Source organism: Ornithorhynchus anatinus, chromosome 1 (genome assembly GCF_004115215.2).
Source record: "Ornithorhynchus anatinus isolate Pmale09 chromosome 1, mOrnAna1.pri.v4, whole genome shotgun sequence".
Taxonomy (NCBI): domain Eukaryota; kingdom Metazoa; phylum Chordata; class Mammalia; order Monotremata; family Ornithorhynchidae; genus Ornithorhynchus; species Ornithorhynchus anatinus.
Window position 1 is genome coordinate 68,206,105 of NC_041728.1, and position 18,263 is coordinate 68,224,367.

General features: G+C 50.1%; 2 protein-coding genes across 9 annotated transcripts in view; one reads left to right on the forward strand and one right to left on the reverse strand.

Moving 5' to 3' along the window:
• The window catches only part of GEMIN6 (gem nuclear organelle associated protein 6), a 38,350-nt gene extending 29,813 nt beyond the window's left edge, over positions 1-8,537 (reverse strand). For 3 of the 5 annotated variants that reach the window (XM_029072636.2, XM_029072635.2, XM_029072637.2), the window contains exon 1: positions 8,434-8,534. The gene's annotated coding sequence lies outside the window, so the exon portion shown is untranslated. Of the gene's footprint in view, positions 1-8,433 lie in introns of all 5 variants that reach the window. The other 2 variants (XM_039912240.1, XM_029072644.2) reach the window with 2 other exon arrangements.
• A 289-nt stretch (positions 8,538-8,826) lies between these two features.
• SRSF7 (serine and arginine rich splicing factor 7) lies at positions 8,827-17,174 on the forward strand. Of its 4 annotated transcripts, none has more exons than XM_029068410.1 (8): positions 8,827-8,898; positions 12,870-13,050; positions 13,157-13,333; positions 14,252-14,326; positions 14,460-14,570; positions 15,212-15,265; positions 16,009-16,044; positions 16,824-17,174. In XM_029068410.1, exons 1-8 carry the CDS (start codon positions 8,871-8,873, stop codon positions 16,876-16,878), a joined length of 717 nt encoding a protein of 238 aa, XP_028924243.1. In that variant the 5' UTR covers positions 8,827-8,870; the 3' UTR covers positions 16,879-17,174. The 4 variants fall into 4 exon arrangements, with proteins under 4 accessions (XP_028924243.1, XP_028924252.1, XP_028924258.1 ...); XM_029068419.1 differs by having other exon boundaries at positions 14,460-14,561; XM_029068425.1 differs by lacking the exon at positions 16,009-16,044.
• The last annotated feature ends 1,089 nt before the right edge of the window (positions 17,175-18,263 follow it).

Genomic DNA, 18,263 nt, shown 5'->3' on the forward strand with positions numbered 1-18,263 from the left:
TGAACTCTTGGGTTGACGTACCCACACCTCCCCCCCCCCCCCAGCCCCAGTGAAATTTAAGCGCTTACTATGTGCCCAGCTCTGTGCTAAACCCTGGGATAGATACAAGCTAGTCAGGTTGGACACAGTCCATGTCCCACCTGAGGCTCGCGTCTTAATCCCAATCCCCATTTTACAGAGGAGGTGATTGAGGCACAGAGAAATGACACACCGTAAGCGCTCAATAAATATGAATGAAGTGACTTGCCCAAGGTCACACAGTTGACAAGTGGAGGAGGCGGGATTAGAACCCAGATCCTCTCCCACACCCATGCTCTTTCCACTACGCCATGCTGTATATCTGCCAGCACTTAACGTGAACATCTTTATTTTCTATTATTTCTTCCTATCTGCAATATATTTTAGGTCTATCTTCCTGGCTGGATTATATCCTTCTTGAGGGGAGAGATCACATACTAATTCTGTGGTGTCCTCCCAAGCATCAATCAATCAATTGCATTTACTGAGCGCTTACCGCGTGCAGAGCACTGTACTAAGCATTTGGGAGAGCACAGTCTAAAAGAATTGGTAGACGCTTTCCCCGCCACGCAGCTGGCACTGATTAATTTAAACTATTTTTAACAACAGAAGCTTTTTTAAAAAAATCACCGTGCTTAAATTCTACGCACTGAGAGTGATCTTGAGTCCTCGGTGTCTCTTGAATGGTCATAGCTAACAAGTTCAAAGTTAAATGTGAAAAAAGATAATGGCCATTTAAATCAATCGATGGTATTTGTTGAGCGCTTACTATGTGCAGAGCACTGTACTCAGCGCTTGGGAGAGTACAATACAAGAGAATTAGTAGACACGGTCACTTCCCATAACGAGCCTCCAGTCCAGAGGGGGAGAGATAATAATGATAATGGTATTTGTTAAGCGCTTACTTTGTGCAAAGCACTGTTCTAAGCGCTGGGGGACTAGAAGGTGATCAGTTTGTCCCACGTGGGGCTCCCAGTCTTAATCCCCATTTTACAGATGAGGTAGCTGAGGCACCGAGAAGTGAAGTGACTTGCCCACGGTCACACAGCTGCCAAGTGGCGGAGCCGGCATTCAAACCCATGACCTCTGACTCCCAAGCCCGGGCTCTTGCCACCGAGCCACGCGGCTTCTCGACAGTAATCTGAATAAATGATTTATATAGCGAGTTATTCTTAATAAGACAAAAATGGAAGTTAAAAGGGATTAGGACTTGGGAGTGAAAAACAGGGTGTCCAATGAGTTATTATTCAAAATTAACCCAATCTCCGCAGCATATTATGGGGGAGAAGAAGAAGTATATTAAAATGTTGGAAAGCGAAAGGTGATCTCTTTAATTCATTTTACAATTCCAACCCTTAAGCATGCCCTCAGGGAATCACAGTATTATTGTTTTGAGGGAATCGCAGTATTATCGTTTTGAGGCTGAGTTGGATTAACAATAATAATAATAATAATGTGGGTATTTGTTAAGCGCTTACTATGTGCAGAGCACTGTTCTAAGCGCTGGGGGACATACAAGGTCTTCAGGTTGTCCCACATGAGGCTCACAGTCAATCCCCATTTTCCAGATGAGGGAACTGAGGCACAGAGAAGTCAAGTGACTTGCCCACAGCCACACAGCTGACAAGTGGCAGAGTCGGGATTCGAATCCGTGACCTCTGACTCCCAAGCCCAGGCTCTTTCCCCTGAGCCACGCTGCTTCTCTAATCACCAAAGCCGGATCCAGTGTTGATACAACGCAGCCTACCGAACCAAAGCGAAAAGCTCACAGCATTAACACGTGTGTTTTCACCCTGGTTAGGGTGCATTCCCGTGTCTTTAGAGTCGCCCGTTCTTGGGAAAGATGTTTCCAAAGGCAAAGCCATCCTACACCCCTCCCCGAGGTGTCCCCTGTCCCATTTTAAGCGAGTTCGCATGAATGTTAACAGATTGTAAGCACCCAAATCTCATTTCCTGCAAGGCACAAGCGTGTTTCTACTCCACCCAATCTTAAATGGGAGAGGAGTTGTGGTCTTCGCCGCTGCGATCACATGCAAACCAGAAAATTGTGTGTGTAGGGGGTGTCCCTCAAGGCCACTTAATTAATGTTGGTATTTCTTAAGCACTTACTATATACAGAGCACTGTTCTAAACACTGGGGGAGATACAGGGTCATCAGGCTGTCCCACGTGAGGCTCACGGTCTTCATCCCCATTTTCCAGATGAGGTAACTGAGGCCCAGAGAAGTGAAGTGACTTGCCCACGGTCACATAGCTGACGAGTGGCAGAGCCGGGATTCGAAACCATGACCTCTGCCTCCCAAGGAAAGTGGGTCTCAAACGGGAGAGCTCAGGCCTGACTCTTTTGGAGGTGACAGCCCAGCAGAAACCACGGAGAAACTTCTGGAAAACCCAGAAACTTGTCTAAGCACCGGGACGGGGATCGTGTGGTTGCCTGGTTCGGTAAACCTGAAAAAGTCTAAATTCAGGGACACCGGAGAAAAGTCGAAGCCGGGTGGCCTCGTGGACAGAGCACGGGCCTGCAAGTCAGAAGGACCTGGGTTCTAGTTCCGCCTCTGCCAGTTGCTTGCTGGGTGACCCTGAACATTATTATAATAATAACGTTGGCATTTGTTAGCGCTTACTATGTGCCGAGCACTGTTTTAAGCACTGGGGTAGATCCAGGGTCATCAGCTTGTCCCACGTGAGGCTCACAGTTAATCCCCATTTTCCAGATGAGGTAACTGAGGCACAGAGGAGTGAAGTGACTTGCCCACAGTCACACAGCTGACAAGTGGCAGGGCCGGGATGGTATTCGTTACGTGGCGTGGTTTACTGGAAAGAGCCTGGGCCTGGGAGTCGGAGGTCGTGGGTTCTAATCCCGGCTCCGCCACTTGTCAACTGGGTCACTTTCACTTCTCTGAGCCTCGTCTTCAGTCTGCGCGCCCCACGTGGGACCAGCTGATTTACTCGTATCCGCCCCAGTGCTTAGAACGGTGCTTGGCACATAGTAAGCGCTCAACAAATACCATCGTTATTAGTATTAAGCACTTACTACGTGCCGGGCACCGTACTAAAGGCTGGGGAGGATACGAGCAGGACGGGTTGGACCCGGTCCCTGTCCCACATGGGGCTCACGGTCTCAATCCCCATTTTACAGATGAGAGCACGGGGGCCCAGAGAAGTGAAGTGACTTGCCCCGGGTCACACAGCAGACAAGTGACAGAGCTGGGATTTAAAGATGCACTTCTCTGGGCCTCAGTTTCCTCCCCTGTAAAACGAGGATACCTGTCCTCCCTCCTACGTAGACTTTAATCCCGGCTCCGCCACTTGTCTGTTGTGTGACCTTGGGCAAGTCACTTCACTTCTCTGTGCCTCAATTACCTCATCTGTAAAGATGGGGATTAAAAAACGTGAGCCCCACGTGGGACAATCTGATGACCTGTATCTATCCCAGCGCTTAGAACAGTGCTCTGCACATAGTAAGCATTTAATAAATACCAACTTTATTATTATTATTATTAACTCGTACCTACCCCGACAGCGTTTGACACATAGTAAGCACTTAACAAACGCCATAAAGAAATCATAAAAGTCGACGCACCTTGATGAGACCAAGAGTGGAACGACTAAACACGTTTGGAAATACCTGCCTCCTGAAGAGCCAACATAAACACACACTTTTTAGGAGGCCTCGTTTTCCTCTTTTGTCTATTTAAAATGGAACGGCGATCTTGAAATGAAAAGGAAAACTCAAACCGGCGAGGAAGGAAACTGAGATAAGGGAGAGGAAGACTTATTCCAATCATCACATTCTGAGCTGTGACAATGTGGAAAACGGAGATAATGTTTTCGAAGACGGTCGAAAGGTTAAGCGATAGGAGAAGCAGCGTGGCTCAGTGGAGAGAGCCCAGGCTTGGGAGCCAGAGGTCATGGGTTCGAATCCGGGCTCTGCCACCTGTCAGCTGTGTGACTGGGGAAGTCACTTCACTTCTCTGGGCCTCAGTTACCTCATCTGGAAATGGGGATGAAGACTGTGAGACTCAGGTGGGACAACCTGATGACCCCGTATCTCCCCCAGCGCTTAGAACAGTGCTCGGCACATAGGAAGCGCTTAACAAATACCGACATTATTATCATTATCCGCCTCACGACATTGGTGGGACTCTACATTTTCAGCTGAACGGTGCCAGAGAGGCGAGGTGTAACCAGACTCAATCAATCGGTCATTTTTCTTGAGCGCTTACGGTGTGCAGAGCACTGTCCTCAACGCTTGGGAGAGTACTCTTCGGGTTATACGCCAGCATCAAAACCTGAATGGGAGGAACCGGCAGGGAAGAAGAACAGAATCCCCATGTCTGCTAGGCCCTGATTTCCAAATCCACACAGATCTCTAGGAATCGATCGTCCGTTTCAAAGAATAGGGTGATTCAATATCCCGTACAGTAGGCAAACGCCACCTTTCATCAGAGGATTTAAAAAAGAAAAACCCAAACCCTTTACACCTAGTCATTCGTTAATTCGGCCAAATGACATTTTACATACAAACGTTCTCTTTGAGGAATCTCATGCATCTCTTCTGACCTGACTCTCTGAATCGGCACGGGCGGCCAGTTATCGATCGTCGGTGAGGTCGATTCATTCATTCAATAGTATTTATTGAGCTTACTGTGTGCAGAACGCTGCACTGAGCGCTTGGGAGAGTACGATATGACAACAGACACCTTCCCTGCCCCTAGCGAGCTTACAAATCTTGAGCTCTAGAAGCCACCTTCAACTGCTCGGTCGCTATTGAACGTCTTCTGTGAGCAAAGCATTATACTGAGATTAAACAGATATTCATTCAATAGTAATTATTGAGCGCTTACTACGTGCAGAGCACTGGACTAAGCGCTTGGAATGGACAATTGGGCAACAGATAGAGACAATCCCTGCCCACTGACAGGCTCACAGCCTAATCGGGGGATACGAACCCTGCCCTCGAGAAGTTTAATTTTCTTTCCGTTTGTTAAAATACCCAAAGCATTTATGTATATCTCACTTACTACTTAAGCACTAACTCCTGTAACTGTCCCATACTCCTTTTTCCTTCCTATATGTAATTTGTTTTGGTGTTTCTCTCCCCGGCTACACTGTAAAATACTTAAAGGCAGGAATCAGGTCTGTTTCCTCTAGTGTACTCTCCCAAGTGTTCAGCACAGCGCTCTGCACTCCAGAGAGGCTCAACGAATCCGATCGATTGCCTGAAGGAGGAAGACGCGACATGAACACGAGTCAGCGTTTAGGCAACAGCGTATATAAAATCTGTACCATGAGGATAGCTGCGAGGAAAAGATAATTATAATGGAATGCCAGACGTCCTCTCTGTCCCGGAATGTCCGTTCTGGCCCTTTTCTTAAATGGGAGGTCGAATTCCAGTTTACTTCCAGGGCTGTACAAAAAGGTGCCTCAGTAACAGTGCTCTGCACACAGTGAGCGCTCAATAAATACGATCGATTGATTGACAGACTGTGGTTAGGCTTAGCCCCTCTCGGCTGTTCAGTTGAAAATAATCAGCCCCGACAATGTCGTGAAGGAGATACGGTAGCGGCCAACCTTTCGACGATTTTCAAAAAATGGTATCTGCCTTTTCCACATCTTCCCAGCCCAGAGGCCGTTTACAGGTGGTCGCGAGTATATCGGAAGGACAAAGAAATGCTGAATGATCACAGTGGCATTTGTTAAGCGCTTCCTATGTGCCCGGCACTGTTCTAAGCGCTGGGGGAGATACAAGGTCATCAGGACGTCCCACGTGGGGCTCACGGTCTTGATCCCCGTTTTACAGATGAGGTCACCGAGGCCCCGAGAAGTGCCCCAAGTCAGGCGGCTGACGAGTGGCGGAGCCCGGGATTAGAACCCACGACCTCCGACTCCCAAGCCCGGGCTCTTTCCACTGAGCCATGCTGCTTGGCAGTCGAGGGATAGTACCGGGGAAGATGAGAGATTAATAGGTGTGTGTCGGGAGGCTTCTTGGAGGAAGGGTCATTTCAGAAGAGTCCCATTTGGCAGCGGAAAGGGGGGGACTTCTAGGGTGCTATGTTCTGGGCGACCTCCTCCTCTCCCGTGCCCACGGTTGTGTGCTGGGCGATGCCCCTTTCCTATCCCCTTCTGACAATCATTCCCCCCCACCCCTTCGAAGCCTTACTGAAGGCCCATCTCCTCCAAGAGGCCTTCCCTGATTCAGCCCTCCTTTCCTCTTCTTCAACCCCCTTCTCTGTCGCCTTTGCACCTGAATTTGAACCCTTTATCCCCCCTTCCCTCAGCCCCACAGCACCCTATCCGTAATTTATCTATTTATATTAATGTCTGTCTCCCCCTCTAGGCTGTGAGCTTGTTGTGGGCAGGGAATGTGTCCGTTAATAATAATAATGATAATAATAATGTTGGTATTTGTTAAGCACTTACTATGTGCAGAGCACTCTTCTAAGCGCTGGGGGAGATACAGGGTAATCAATCAGGTGGCCCCACGTGAGGCGCACAGTCTTAACCCCCATTTTACAGATGAGGGAACTGAGGCACAGTGAAGTGAAGCGACTTGCCCACAGTCACACAGCTGACAAGCGGCAGAGCCGGGATTCGAACCCGTGACCTCTGCCTCCCAAGCCCGCGCTCGTTCCACTGAGCCACGGTTATACTGTACTCTCCCAAGCGCTTAGTACAGGTGCTCTGCACACTGTAAGCGCATAATTCCCCCATTTATTGCGAGCCCGTCATTGGGCAGGGATTGTCTCCGTCTGTTGCCGAATTGTCCATTCCAAGCGCTTAGCACAGTGCTCTGCACATAGGAAGCGCTCAATAAATGCTATTGAATGAATGAACAATGATAATAATAATTCAGTTACTTGTTAAGCGCTTACTGTGTGCCAGGCACTGTACTAAGCGCAGGGGGTAGATGCAAGATCATCCGGTTGGACACAGTAAATACGATTGATTGGTTCTTACGGCTCAAGGGTTTGTGACAGGGGAGGAGAGGTGCTTTCATCCTGTTTTGGAGGGCTGAGGGAAAATCTGTGTGTCTCTCTCTGCTTCTGTCTCCCTGTCTCTCTCACTCGGCCTCTGTTTTTCTCTTCTCTCACTCGGCCTCTGTCTCTCTCTCGGCCTGTCTCTCTTCTCTCTCTCGGACTTTCTCTTCTCCCTTGGCCTCTGTCTCTCTTCTCTCTTGGCCTGTCTCTCTCTCTTCTCTCTTGGCCTCTGTCTCTCTTCTCTCTCAGCTGTCTCTCCTCTCTCAGTCTGTCTCTCTCTCTTGGACTCTGTCTCTCTTCTCTCTCGGCCTCCGTCTCTCTCTCGGCCTGTCTCTCTTCTCTCGGCCTCTCTCTCTTCTCTCTCGGCCTCTGTGTCTCTCTTCTCTCTTGGCCTGCCTCTCTTCTCTCTTGGCCTCTGTCTCTCTTTCTTCTCTCTCTTGGCCTCTGTCTCTCTTCTCTCTCAGCTCTGTCTCTCCTCTCTCAGCCTGTCTCTCTCTCGGCCTCTGTCTCTCTCTCTCCTCTCTCGGCCTCTGTGTCTCTCTTCTCTCGGCCTCTGTGTCTCTCTTCTCTCGGCCCCTGTCATTTTTCTCTCTCGGCCTCTGTCTCTCTCTCTCCTCTCTCGGCCTCTGTCTCTCTCTCCTCTCTCGGCCTCTGTCTCTCCTCTCTCGGCCTCTGTCTCTCTCTTTCCTCTCTCGGTCTCTGTCTCTCTTCTCTCTCGGCCTATGTCACTCTTCTCTCTTGGCCTCTGTCTTTCTCCTCTCTCGGCCTCTGTCTCTCTCTCCTCTCTCGGCCTCTCTCTCGTCTCTCAGCCTCTCTCTTGTCTCTCGGGCTCTGTCTCTCTTCTTGGCCTCTGTCTCTCTCCTCTCTCGGCCTCTGTTTCCTCTCTTGACCTCTCTCTCCTCTCTTGCCCTCTGTCTCTCTCCTCTCTCGGCCTCTGTTTCTCTCCTCTCTCGGCCTCTGTCTCTCTCCTCTCTCGGCCTGTCTCTCTTCTTGGCCTCTGTCTTTCTCTCTCTTGACCTCTGTCTCTCTCTCTCTTGACATGTCTCTCTCCTCTCTTGGCCTCTGTCTCTCTCCTCTCTTGACATGTCTCTCTCCTCTCTCGGCCTCTGTCTCTCTTCTTGGCCTCTGTCTCTCTCTCTCCTCTCTCGGCCTCTCTCTCCTCTCAGCCTCTGTTCTCTCTCTCCCTGTTTCTCTCTCCCTCCCCGCCTCTGAATCTTTCTCAGCTTCTGTCTCCCTCTCCGCCTTTCTCTCTTTGCCCTGTGTCCCTCCTTCTCCGCCTCTCTCTTCTCTCTCTTGGCCTCTATCTCTCTCTCCCCCATCTCTCTCTCTGTCCCCATGTCTCTGTCTTCCCTGCCTTCGTCTCTCTCTTTCTCCCTACGTCTCTGTGTCTCTCCTTGGGTCCCTGTCCTTGTGTGTGTGTGTGTGTGTGTGTGTACCTGCGTTGGGGCCCCTCGTAGCCCCCCGGGGCTGCCCGCGTTGGTGGGGCCTGCGGGGCCGAGAGCCCGAGGCCCCCTCGGGCCCCCGAGGCCGGGTGGCGGCGTCGCCGTGGCAACAGGGCCCGCCCCCCGGGCCCGCTCCTTTGTGGCGCGCGGGGCCGCCGTAGCGCGCAGGCGCGGCCCGGCCCCCTCCCTCTCCCCCCTCCCCCGGGGGGCGGGGGCTATAAAAGGGGGCGGGGCGGCGCGCGCTCGCGCAGTCGGCGGCGGGCGAGGCCGAGGGCGGCTGTGGCAGCGGCGGACGCTCCGGCTCCGGCTCCTGGTCCCGGTCCCGGTCCCGGTGGGCGTGTGCTGGGCGGACGGCGCGGGCCCCCCCCCACCCCCCCCCACCCCACCCCCACCCCCGGTCGGCGGAGCGGAGCGGAGCCCGCCCCCACACCATGTCGCGTTACGGGCGCTACGGAGGAGGTGAGGCTCCGCCCGGGCCCGGCGCCAGGCCGCGGCTCCCCGCGTGTGTAATGGCGGACCCCGCCCGCCGCCCCGCCGCCCCCACCCTCCCCGCGGACGGAGGGACGGAGGGACGAGGCGGGCGGCCCGGGCTGCCGTCCGCACCCTCTCCCCCTCGGTCGGTCGGTCGGTCGGTCGGTCTGTCGGTCGGTCGGTCTGTCGGTCGGTCGGTCTGGGCCGGCGGGGCCTGTGGGCGGAGCGGCGGCCGGAGGCGGCTGCCATTTTGCGCACATTGGCGCCACAGGCCCCGGGCCCTGTCATCCCCCCATCTCCTCCTTTTCTTCCTTCTCCTCTTTTGCTTCCACCTTCTCTTCCTCCACCTTCCTATGCCTTCTCCTTTTCTTACTCCTCCTCTTCTCTTTTTCTTACTCCTTATTCCTCCTCCTTTTCTTACTCCTCTTCTTACTCCTTTTTTATTCCTCCTCCTCTTCTTACTCCTCCTTTTCCTTTCTTACTCCTTCTCCTTCTTTTCTTACTCCTCCTTTTTTTTCTTCCTTTTTATTCCTCCTTTTCTTACTCCTTCTCCTTTCTTACTCCTCTTTCTCCTCCTTTTCTTCCTTCTCTTCTTCCTCCTCCCTCTTTTCCTATTTCTTCTACTTTTATCCCTCCTCTTTTTTTTTACTCCTTTTTCTTCTCTTACTCCTTATCCCTCCTTTTCTTACTCCCTCGCCTCCTTTTTTTATTCCTCCTCCTCCTTTCTTACTCTTTCTCCTTCTTTACTCTTTCTCCTCCTTTTCTTACTCCCTCTCCTTTTTTATTCCTCCTCCTTTCTTACCCCTCCTCCTTAACCCTCCTCCTTTTCTTACTCTTTCTCCTCCTCTTCTTACTCTTTCTCCTCCTCCTCTTACTCTTTCTCCTCCTCTTCTTACTCTTTCTCCTCCTCTTCTTACTCTTTCTCCTCCTCTTCTTACTCCCTCTCCTCCTTTTTTTATTCCTCCTTTTCTTACTCTTCCTTTCTTACTCCTTCACCTTCTGTTCTTATCCCTCCTCCTTTTCTTACTCCCTCTCCTCCTTTTTTATTCCTCCTTCTTTTCTTACTCCTTTTCTTAACCCTCTTCCTTTTCTTACTCCCTCTCCTCCTCCTTTTTTTATTCCTACTCCTTTCTTACTCTTTTCTTCCTCCTCCTCCCCCTCCTCCTCTCCCCCCCTGCAGTTGTCCTTTCCAAGCGTTTAGGACAGTGCTCTGCACCCGCTCAGCGCTCACTACGGTTGGATGGATGTGACGGACGGAGGGAAGGGTGGTCGTGGGCCCCGTCGCCCCTCTGTCCCCGTGGGAAGAGCCCGGGCCTGGGTTCCAATCCCCCCCTCCGCCCCCTCTCTGCTGCGGGGTTTGGGCCAGCTCACTTGGCTTCTCTGGGCCTCAGCCACCTCATCTGGAAAATGGGGGCGAAGACTGGGAACCCCGCGGGGGATCACCTCAGCAGCAAGGTGTAGTGGTTAGAGCCCGGGCCTGGGAGCCTGAAGGACCTGGATTCCAATCCCGCCTCTCCACGTGACCGTGGGCAAGTCACTTCCCTTCTCTGGGCCTCGGTTCCCTCAGGTGCAAAATGGGGATGAAGACTGGGAGCTCCACGTGGGACAGCTGATGACCTTGTATCCCCCCCAGCGCTTAGAACAGTGCTTGGCACATAGTAAGCGCTTAACAAATATCATATTTTGCATCCCCCTCGGCACTTAGAACAGTCCTGGACACATAATAAGCACATAACAAATACCATTTATTTGTATCCCCCAGCGCTTAGAACAGTGCTTGGCACATAGCGCTAAACAAATACCATATTTTCTTTTGCATCCCCACGGCACTTAGAACAGTCCTGGACACATAAGCACATAACAAATACCATTTTTTTTGTATCCCCTAGCGCTTAGAACAGTGCTTGGCACGTAGTAAGCGCTTAACAAATACCATATTTTCTTTTGTATCCCTCCTGGCACTTAGAACAGTCCTGGACACATAGTAAGCACATAACAAATACCATTTTTTTTTGTATCTCCCAGCGCTTAGAACAGTGCTTGGCACATAGTAAGCACATAACAAATACCATTTTTTTTGTATCTCCCAGCGCTTAGAACAGTGCTTGGCACATAGTAAGCGCTCAACAAAGACCATCATTTTTTTGTATCCCCCCGGCGCTTAGAACAGTCCTTGACACGTAGTAAGGGCCTAACAAAATATTTTTTTTTGTATCCCCCCCCCTCAGCGCTCGGGACAGTGTTTGGCACATAGTAAGCAGTCATCAAAGGCCGTATTTTTATTTTAACCCCCCCAGGGCTTAGAAGAGTGCTAAGCACATACTAAGGGCTTAAATACTGTCATTATTATTATTACCCCGCGTGGGGTGCTAACGTTGGCAGCCTGCGTGTGCTGTCAGGCCTCTCCCCTCCCCCAGCCCGCTATGTTGGGGGCGGGGCAGGCTCCTCTTCCTCCTCCTCTTCCTCCTCCTCTTCCTCCTCCTCCTCCTCCTCCCCTCCTCCTCCCCCTCCTCCTCCCCTCCTCCTCCCCCTCCTCCTCCCCCTCCTCCTCCCCCTTCCCCGCTGGCCATGGACTTACCTGAGCGCTTAGTACAGGGCTCTGCACCCAGTGAGCGCTCAGCAAATACACAGAAAGTGGAGGGGGAGGGAATGATGGCCTCTCCGGCCCACCTGACCTTGGCCAAACCCCTCGGCCTCCGCTGGGAAAGCGGGGAGGAAAACTGGGAGCCCCACGTGGGGCTCCCCCAGCGCTTAGAGCACTGCTTGGCACATAGCGCTCCACAGACCCCGCCATCATTATTCTTTTTTCTCCTCGTTATCAGGCCTGGCCTAATTCTCCCCCGCCCCAGCTGACTGAGAAGCAGCGGGGTTCGGTGGCAAGAGCCCAGGCTTGGGAGTCCGAGGTCGTGGGTTCCAGTCCCGGCCCCGCCACTTGTCTTCTGGGTCACTTAGGGCAAGTCACTTCTCTGTGCCTCAAGTACCTCATCTGCAAAATGGGGATTAAAACTGTGAGCTCCACATGGGGCAAACGGATCACCTTGTATCCCTCCCAGTGCTTAGAACAGTGCTTGGCACATAGTAAGCACTTAACGAATACCGCCTCAGCGACCTCATCTGGAAAATGGGGGTGAAGACTGTGAGCCCCACAAGGGGACAACCTAATTACCTCGTATCCCCCTCGGCGCTTAGAACAGTGCTGGGCACAGAGTAAGCGCTTAACAAAGACCATCATCATTGTTATTATTAATCTCGGCTCCGCCACTTGTCTGCTGGGTGACTTGGGGCAAGTCGCTTTCCTGGGCCTCAGCGTCCTCATCTGGAAAATGGGGATGGAGACTGTGAGCAGCCCCACGTGGGACAACCTAATAACCTTTGTATCTTCCTTGGCCCTTAGAACAGTGCTGGGCACAGAGTAAGCGCTTAACAAAGACCGTCATTATTATTATGATTATCCGAGCGTGCCCGGGGCCACTCTCCCACCTTCTTCGCGCCCCGGTTGGGTTGGGAATTAAATCCCGAAGAAGCCAACCATCCAAGGGGAACAGGAACTCAGCCCTCTCACCGCCCCCGGGGGAAAGTGCGTTTTGGGTAGAACCGATTTTGGAAATGAAGCCCCAGAGGACGCCAGAGGAGAGCGGGAAGTGCATCGGCTTTGGGGAACTTGAAACGATGCAGGATAAATCGCATCCGTTGGAAGCGTCTCCCCCTCTGTAAGCTCGTGGTCGGGCAGGCGGTACCTCTGCCAACTGCGAGGTGGTTTTCTCCCAAGCGCTCAGTACAGTGCTCTGCACGTTTTAGAGGGTATCAATTGGGACCCGGGGATTCTCGGATCCGCCAGAGCACGGCGTGCCCGTCCCTAAAGGAGAAGGGCATCGAGCGTTGATAAGTTGAATTTGAAACCACGGCGGGGGAAGGTTACTTGGGGTCGTCTTCGGGTTTAACGGTGTGTTTCTCCACAGAGACCAAAGTGTATGTAGGTAACCTGGGAACTGGTGCTGGTAAAGGAGAACTCGAAAGAGCTTTCAGTTACTATGGACCCTTAAGAACCGTGTGGATCGCGAGAAACCCTCCGGGGTTTGCCTTCGTGGAGTTCGAAGATCCCCGAGATGCCGAAGATGCGGTTCGAGGACTAGATGGAAAGTACGTCCAAGGTCGTCCGCTCGACTCGGCGCCTCGCGGGACCGGGCGATGGTTCCGGGCCGGTCGCCTCGCCTCTAACGCACCCGCCTCTTCGCCGTTTTTGTAGGGTGATCTGTGGTTCCCGAGTGAGAGTTGAGCTGTCGACCGGTATGCCCCGTCGCTCGCGATACGATAGACCGCCTGCCCGGCGTCCATTTGATCCTAATGATAGATGCTATGAGTGTGGAGAGAAAGGTCATTATGCTTACGATTGTCACCGCTATAGCCGTCGCAGGAGAAGCAGGTATGTCTTCAGGAAAGAAACGGTCGGTCTGCAAAAGTTAATGGGGTGTTGGCATAGAGAATGTCTTTTTTTAAATTTATTTTTTTAAAAAAAAAAGTTTTACTTGTTTTGTAAATGTACAGGTGTGTTTTACAGTTTTGTGTTTAATTTCTTAAAATGTTAATATATTAATAATCAACCTGGTCAAAACCTTTCAGGTTTCTTCGTTTGAGTCAGTCGCCTTGATTCAGAATGTCACGAGCCTTAAGATATCATGCTGAGGCGCCTTGCAAATCCGACAATTAAGATCCTCCTAGACCTTGAGGTGATCAGCATAAGAGGCCAGATCCCCTCGAGCCATCTACACCTAGCTTCACCTTATTCTGTAAAGGGCAGAAAATTTGAGACGGTGATCGCCGTAAACAGTAAATTTGGCTTTCAATTGGGGCCCCCCCCCCTCCGGTTTAGAAAGAGGAACAGCAGATTGACCACATGCCCATCTAGAAAAATCTTCTTGCGTCAATCAAGCCTCACCTGGCTCACATTTGGCTGTCAGTTTGATCGTCGTTAGATTGAAGAAAACATCTAGATGCAGCGATCGGCTATAGATACTTCTAGACCGTCTAGATCTGCTAGACCTTGGGCCAAAGAGGGTCGACCTGCAAACTTGCAAGGTTTATTTTAAATACACATTACAGTGTTTTCTATTTTAATGTAATTCTAAAATGTCATTTAACGAATCTTTTCTAGGTAGTGTTTTATTTTTTAAATTTAAAAAAAAAAAAAATACTCAACCAATAATAGGCCCAGAGTCTGTTTCCAACTGAACAGACACTAAGTTTTAAATAGTGGTCTGAAATTTGGTTTCAGCAGAGGCACACAAACCGCGGCAAGCTAGAACGATCTTCTGACATTTGTTTTTCCTAACTTGGAAAATAGGTCGCGGTCTAGATCGCATTCCAGGTCCAGAGGCAGGAGGTATTCTCGCTCGCGGAGCCGGAGCCGTGGGAGGAGGTGAGAGAGAGTCGTTCGGTACCTATATTTCGGGAGAGACGGAAACGGGGGCGCGTCTCCCCTTCTCTTCCCCTTCCACCCCCAACCCACCCCCAACCCCCTGCTCACTCAAGGAATTCTCCCTCCTCCGCAGGTCAAGATCGGCCTCCCCGCGCCGCTCGAGGTCAGCCTCTCCTCGTAGATCTAGATCTGCCTCTCCCCGCAGGTCTAGATCCGGCTCTCTAAAAAGATCAAGGTATTTCGAGTATGTTGAAAAACCTCTTGTCATATTTACTACTTTCTTAAAATAACGTCACCTTGTCATTTGGGTGGGACTCGCTCCTGTCAGGCAGCCTATAAGCCGGAAGACCCGGCCCCGGTTCCGTTGGTTCTCTTTACGGGAGCTTGAAATGAGGCGCTTAAACATTCGGAACGTGCCGGCGGTTTACGTAGAAGTGGCTATATTTGGTTGCCGGCTCCTCCAGGGAGCATTCGGAGTGATGGTGTAACTGCCAGTGGTGGGGTGGGGAGGGAAATGTAATGGGGCTTGAGTCCGGTTATTGGACCGTCACGCCAAGTGGGAAGCAAAGTAGGGTGCTCTGGCGAGAAATTAGCAGTGTAACGCAGAAATTAGCACTGTCTGGGTCTTGAAAATGTATCCGCTACAACCAGTTTCCCCCCTTGAATGGAGGGTCTGTCTCCAGTCGTAGCCTCCCAACTGTAGCCTGTAGGGAATCGCACCTACCGACTCTTGTACCGAACTTGCCCCAGTGCTCGGCCCAGGGTTCCGCACTCAGTAATACCATTTCTTGATTTGAGGCGACTTGCTAAGGTGCAGCATCCACCGGAGGCGGCAGGGTTAATATAAGTTCCTTAAATATGCTCCTCTCTTCCCCCCCCCCCAAGGTCCCGATCAAGGTCGAGGTCCAGATCTAGGTCCATTTCCCGGCCAAGGAGCAGGTAAGTACATGAATACCGTTCCTCGTACACTTGGTATTTGTATAACACCTATCTCTAAAGAGCTCAAAGTGCTTTTGAATTTTTCCACCGATTAACTCAGTTCTCGCAACACGGAATTTTAGGTGGTAAATGAAAGGGCATGGTAAGGGAATGTCGGGGTGAAAGCCCTGAACTGTCTTATAGGAAACACGAGTTGTGGCCTCTAAACTTTGGGAAGTGACTTAAGGATGAGCATCAAAAGATCACTCATCTTGGAGTGGAGTAAATGCCTCAGGTTATTTTTATTTTTTTAAAAGGAGGATAGAGGCACGGCAGACTTTTTTAATTTGCCCTGCATGCCTCGAGCTCTCCTAGTCCATCCCTTGGTGAAGAACGAAAATTGCATTCTGTGAACAAATGCAATCAGCTGTAGTCAGCAGAGGTTCCCATTAAAATCCTGGCTGTCGATTGAGATAAAAGATAAATGGGACTTCTGAATTTGAGGCTGAGCAAGTGGAGGCTGTACCCACAACCGCTGGTCCACCGATACCACCAGGCCTCAACTTTTTCCCCTCCTAAGGAGCTAGTAATCACTAAACCTTTTTTGGTTTTTTTTTTTTGTTTTTTAAGCCTCTAGTCCTGTGGATTTTTTTTTTTTAGACCATGCTGGACCTAATCTATTAACGGATTCATTTCAAGGTCTCCTAACTAGGACTGGTTTCGGTACCTTTATATCTTAATAGAATTTTTCCATGTTTTGACAGCCGGTCAAAGTCCAGATCACCAACTCCAAAGAGAAGGTAAGTTGAACTCTCTTCCTCTAGAATATGGCTGATATTTATCAGTGCCGCCACTGGAAGGTCATGATTTTCAAGGGTTTCATGTTGCGTAATTTTTGCTGCCTTTGAGCTCTTTGGAAGATCGGTGCTGTATGGATCCAAAGTGATACTATTTATAAGATATTGCTCATTGGAATGGAATTTTTTTTTTGCTTTCCAAGTGATGACTTACCTGGGGGTCAGGCCTCTTAGATGCCTGACTTAATGGATAAGGAGTTACTTTGAAAGGAGAAATGAACATGTCAGGAACAAAGTAGGAGGGATAATGGAGGATGCGTTTCTTGGCTCTTGTCCGCAGATTGTTTAGGACGGGGGTTGGGATCGTTAAAGCGGGCTCTTACCTGAGCTTTCATTAGACTGTTTTACCTCCACTTGTGCTTTCCTTGCTCTGACTTCTTTTTTTTTTTTAAACATCCCTAGCTGTTTTGGTTTTGAAACGAGCCATTCGTACACATCATCCATTAATTCTACTACACTCCTGGCTACAGGAGGGGAAAACGTTTTCTACTTTCCATGAAGGATGTAAAATGCCGTAACTAACCTTGTTCATGTTCCAGGTCTAAGGAAGGTCCTAGGTGGTGTTGAGGCTTTACTAAATGGAAACTATCATGCGAAATACTACCGCTGCCCCACGACTTGACTTGGTTGAGTTCTGGGGTAGCAAATGGTCCCCGGGCGGGGGCTTTTACCACCTGAGCTTGAAGCGGGTGCACTAACTCTCCTGTTGATTCTCTTTTCAGTCGTTCTCCATCAGGAAGTCCCCGCAGGAGTGCAAGTCCCGAAAGAATGGACTAAAATTGTGAAATTCCACCTTTTAGGAAGAAAGCTATTTTGTTTACATTATTATAAGGGATTTTGTGGTGTCTGTTTGTAAATGTAAGGACTTGGTCCTAGAAGGGTATTTCAACCATCTAACAATCAAAAAAAAAACAAACCAACGGATCTGGATATTCTAAGCTCTGTAAATTCACATCAGTAGGGTAGTGTACATTTTTTTGTTGTTGTTGTATGTATTAACATCCTATGATCTGCAAATGTGGGATTTTTTTATTGGCACATTTTAAAAATAAAAATGTGTATTTCTAACTAGATTCCAATTTGTTGTCACTGCTGTCTTAGCGAGGTACATGTTGAAAACCGAGTGCATTCTAAGTCTGTTGTTGGTGACAGTGGATGTGAAATGGGCGGGCAGAGCTTTTGACTCAGGACAGAGGATGAGTTCAGAATTTGGGCTCAAACCCAGCAATGACTGACCGGTCTCTCCTTTGAAAACTCACCGCGTGTGATGTGCGTCCAATCTTAGACGTGCTCAGTAGGCAGAGGTTACCCTTCGAAACAGCGCTACACTAAAAAAATGGCATCTCTCAGTTGTGGAGGATTTTGGCATCTCGGTGATGCGCGACTTTGTTTAACAGAACAGCAAACACATGCTCTTCCAGGTCATTAATTCAGGACTAAATAGTAAGATATAAACCAGCTTTGCCAAATTAGTCCAGATACCTGCCCACGCTAATGTGGTAGTTTGCAGAAGTCTTAGTCCATAAAAAATTTACCACCGCTTGCTGCCTTGCTGGCGTAAGTAATAATGTTGGTATTTGTTAAGCGTTTACTATGGGCAGAGCACTGTTCTAAGCGCTGGGATAGATAGAGGGTAATCAGGTTGTTCCACGTGAGGCTCACAGTTAATCCCCATTTTACAGAGGAGGTAACTGAGGCCCAGTGAAGTGACCTGCCCACAGTCACACAGCTGACAAGTGGCAGAGCTGGGAGTCGAACCCATGACCTCTGACTCCGAAGCCCAGGCTCTTTCCACTGAGCCATGCTGTGTCCAGGTAAACTGAAGATTAACGGTTAAAACACATAAGAGCTACACTTAGTTTTCCCTTTATTTTTCCGACGTCACATTCAGTTTTTGCCTTAGCATGACTTGGGTCTCTAGGGCTTGGAATTCTACACAGGTTACTTCATTCAGTGTAAAGAGTTGCAACTTTAAACCCTATTGGTTCTTTCCAGGTTGTCTTCAGAGCGGGCGAATGGCCCGCTGTTGCTAGCCCTGCACCATGCTTTCCTTCTGGTTTGTCGGTTCTGTGTAATTGTCCTGTCCACTGCGAATTGCAGAATTTCAACGGGAGGCGCAGCCAGGAGTCATAAGATCCTTTGACTAAAGTACTTGAGACAGT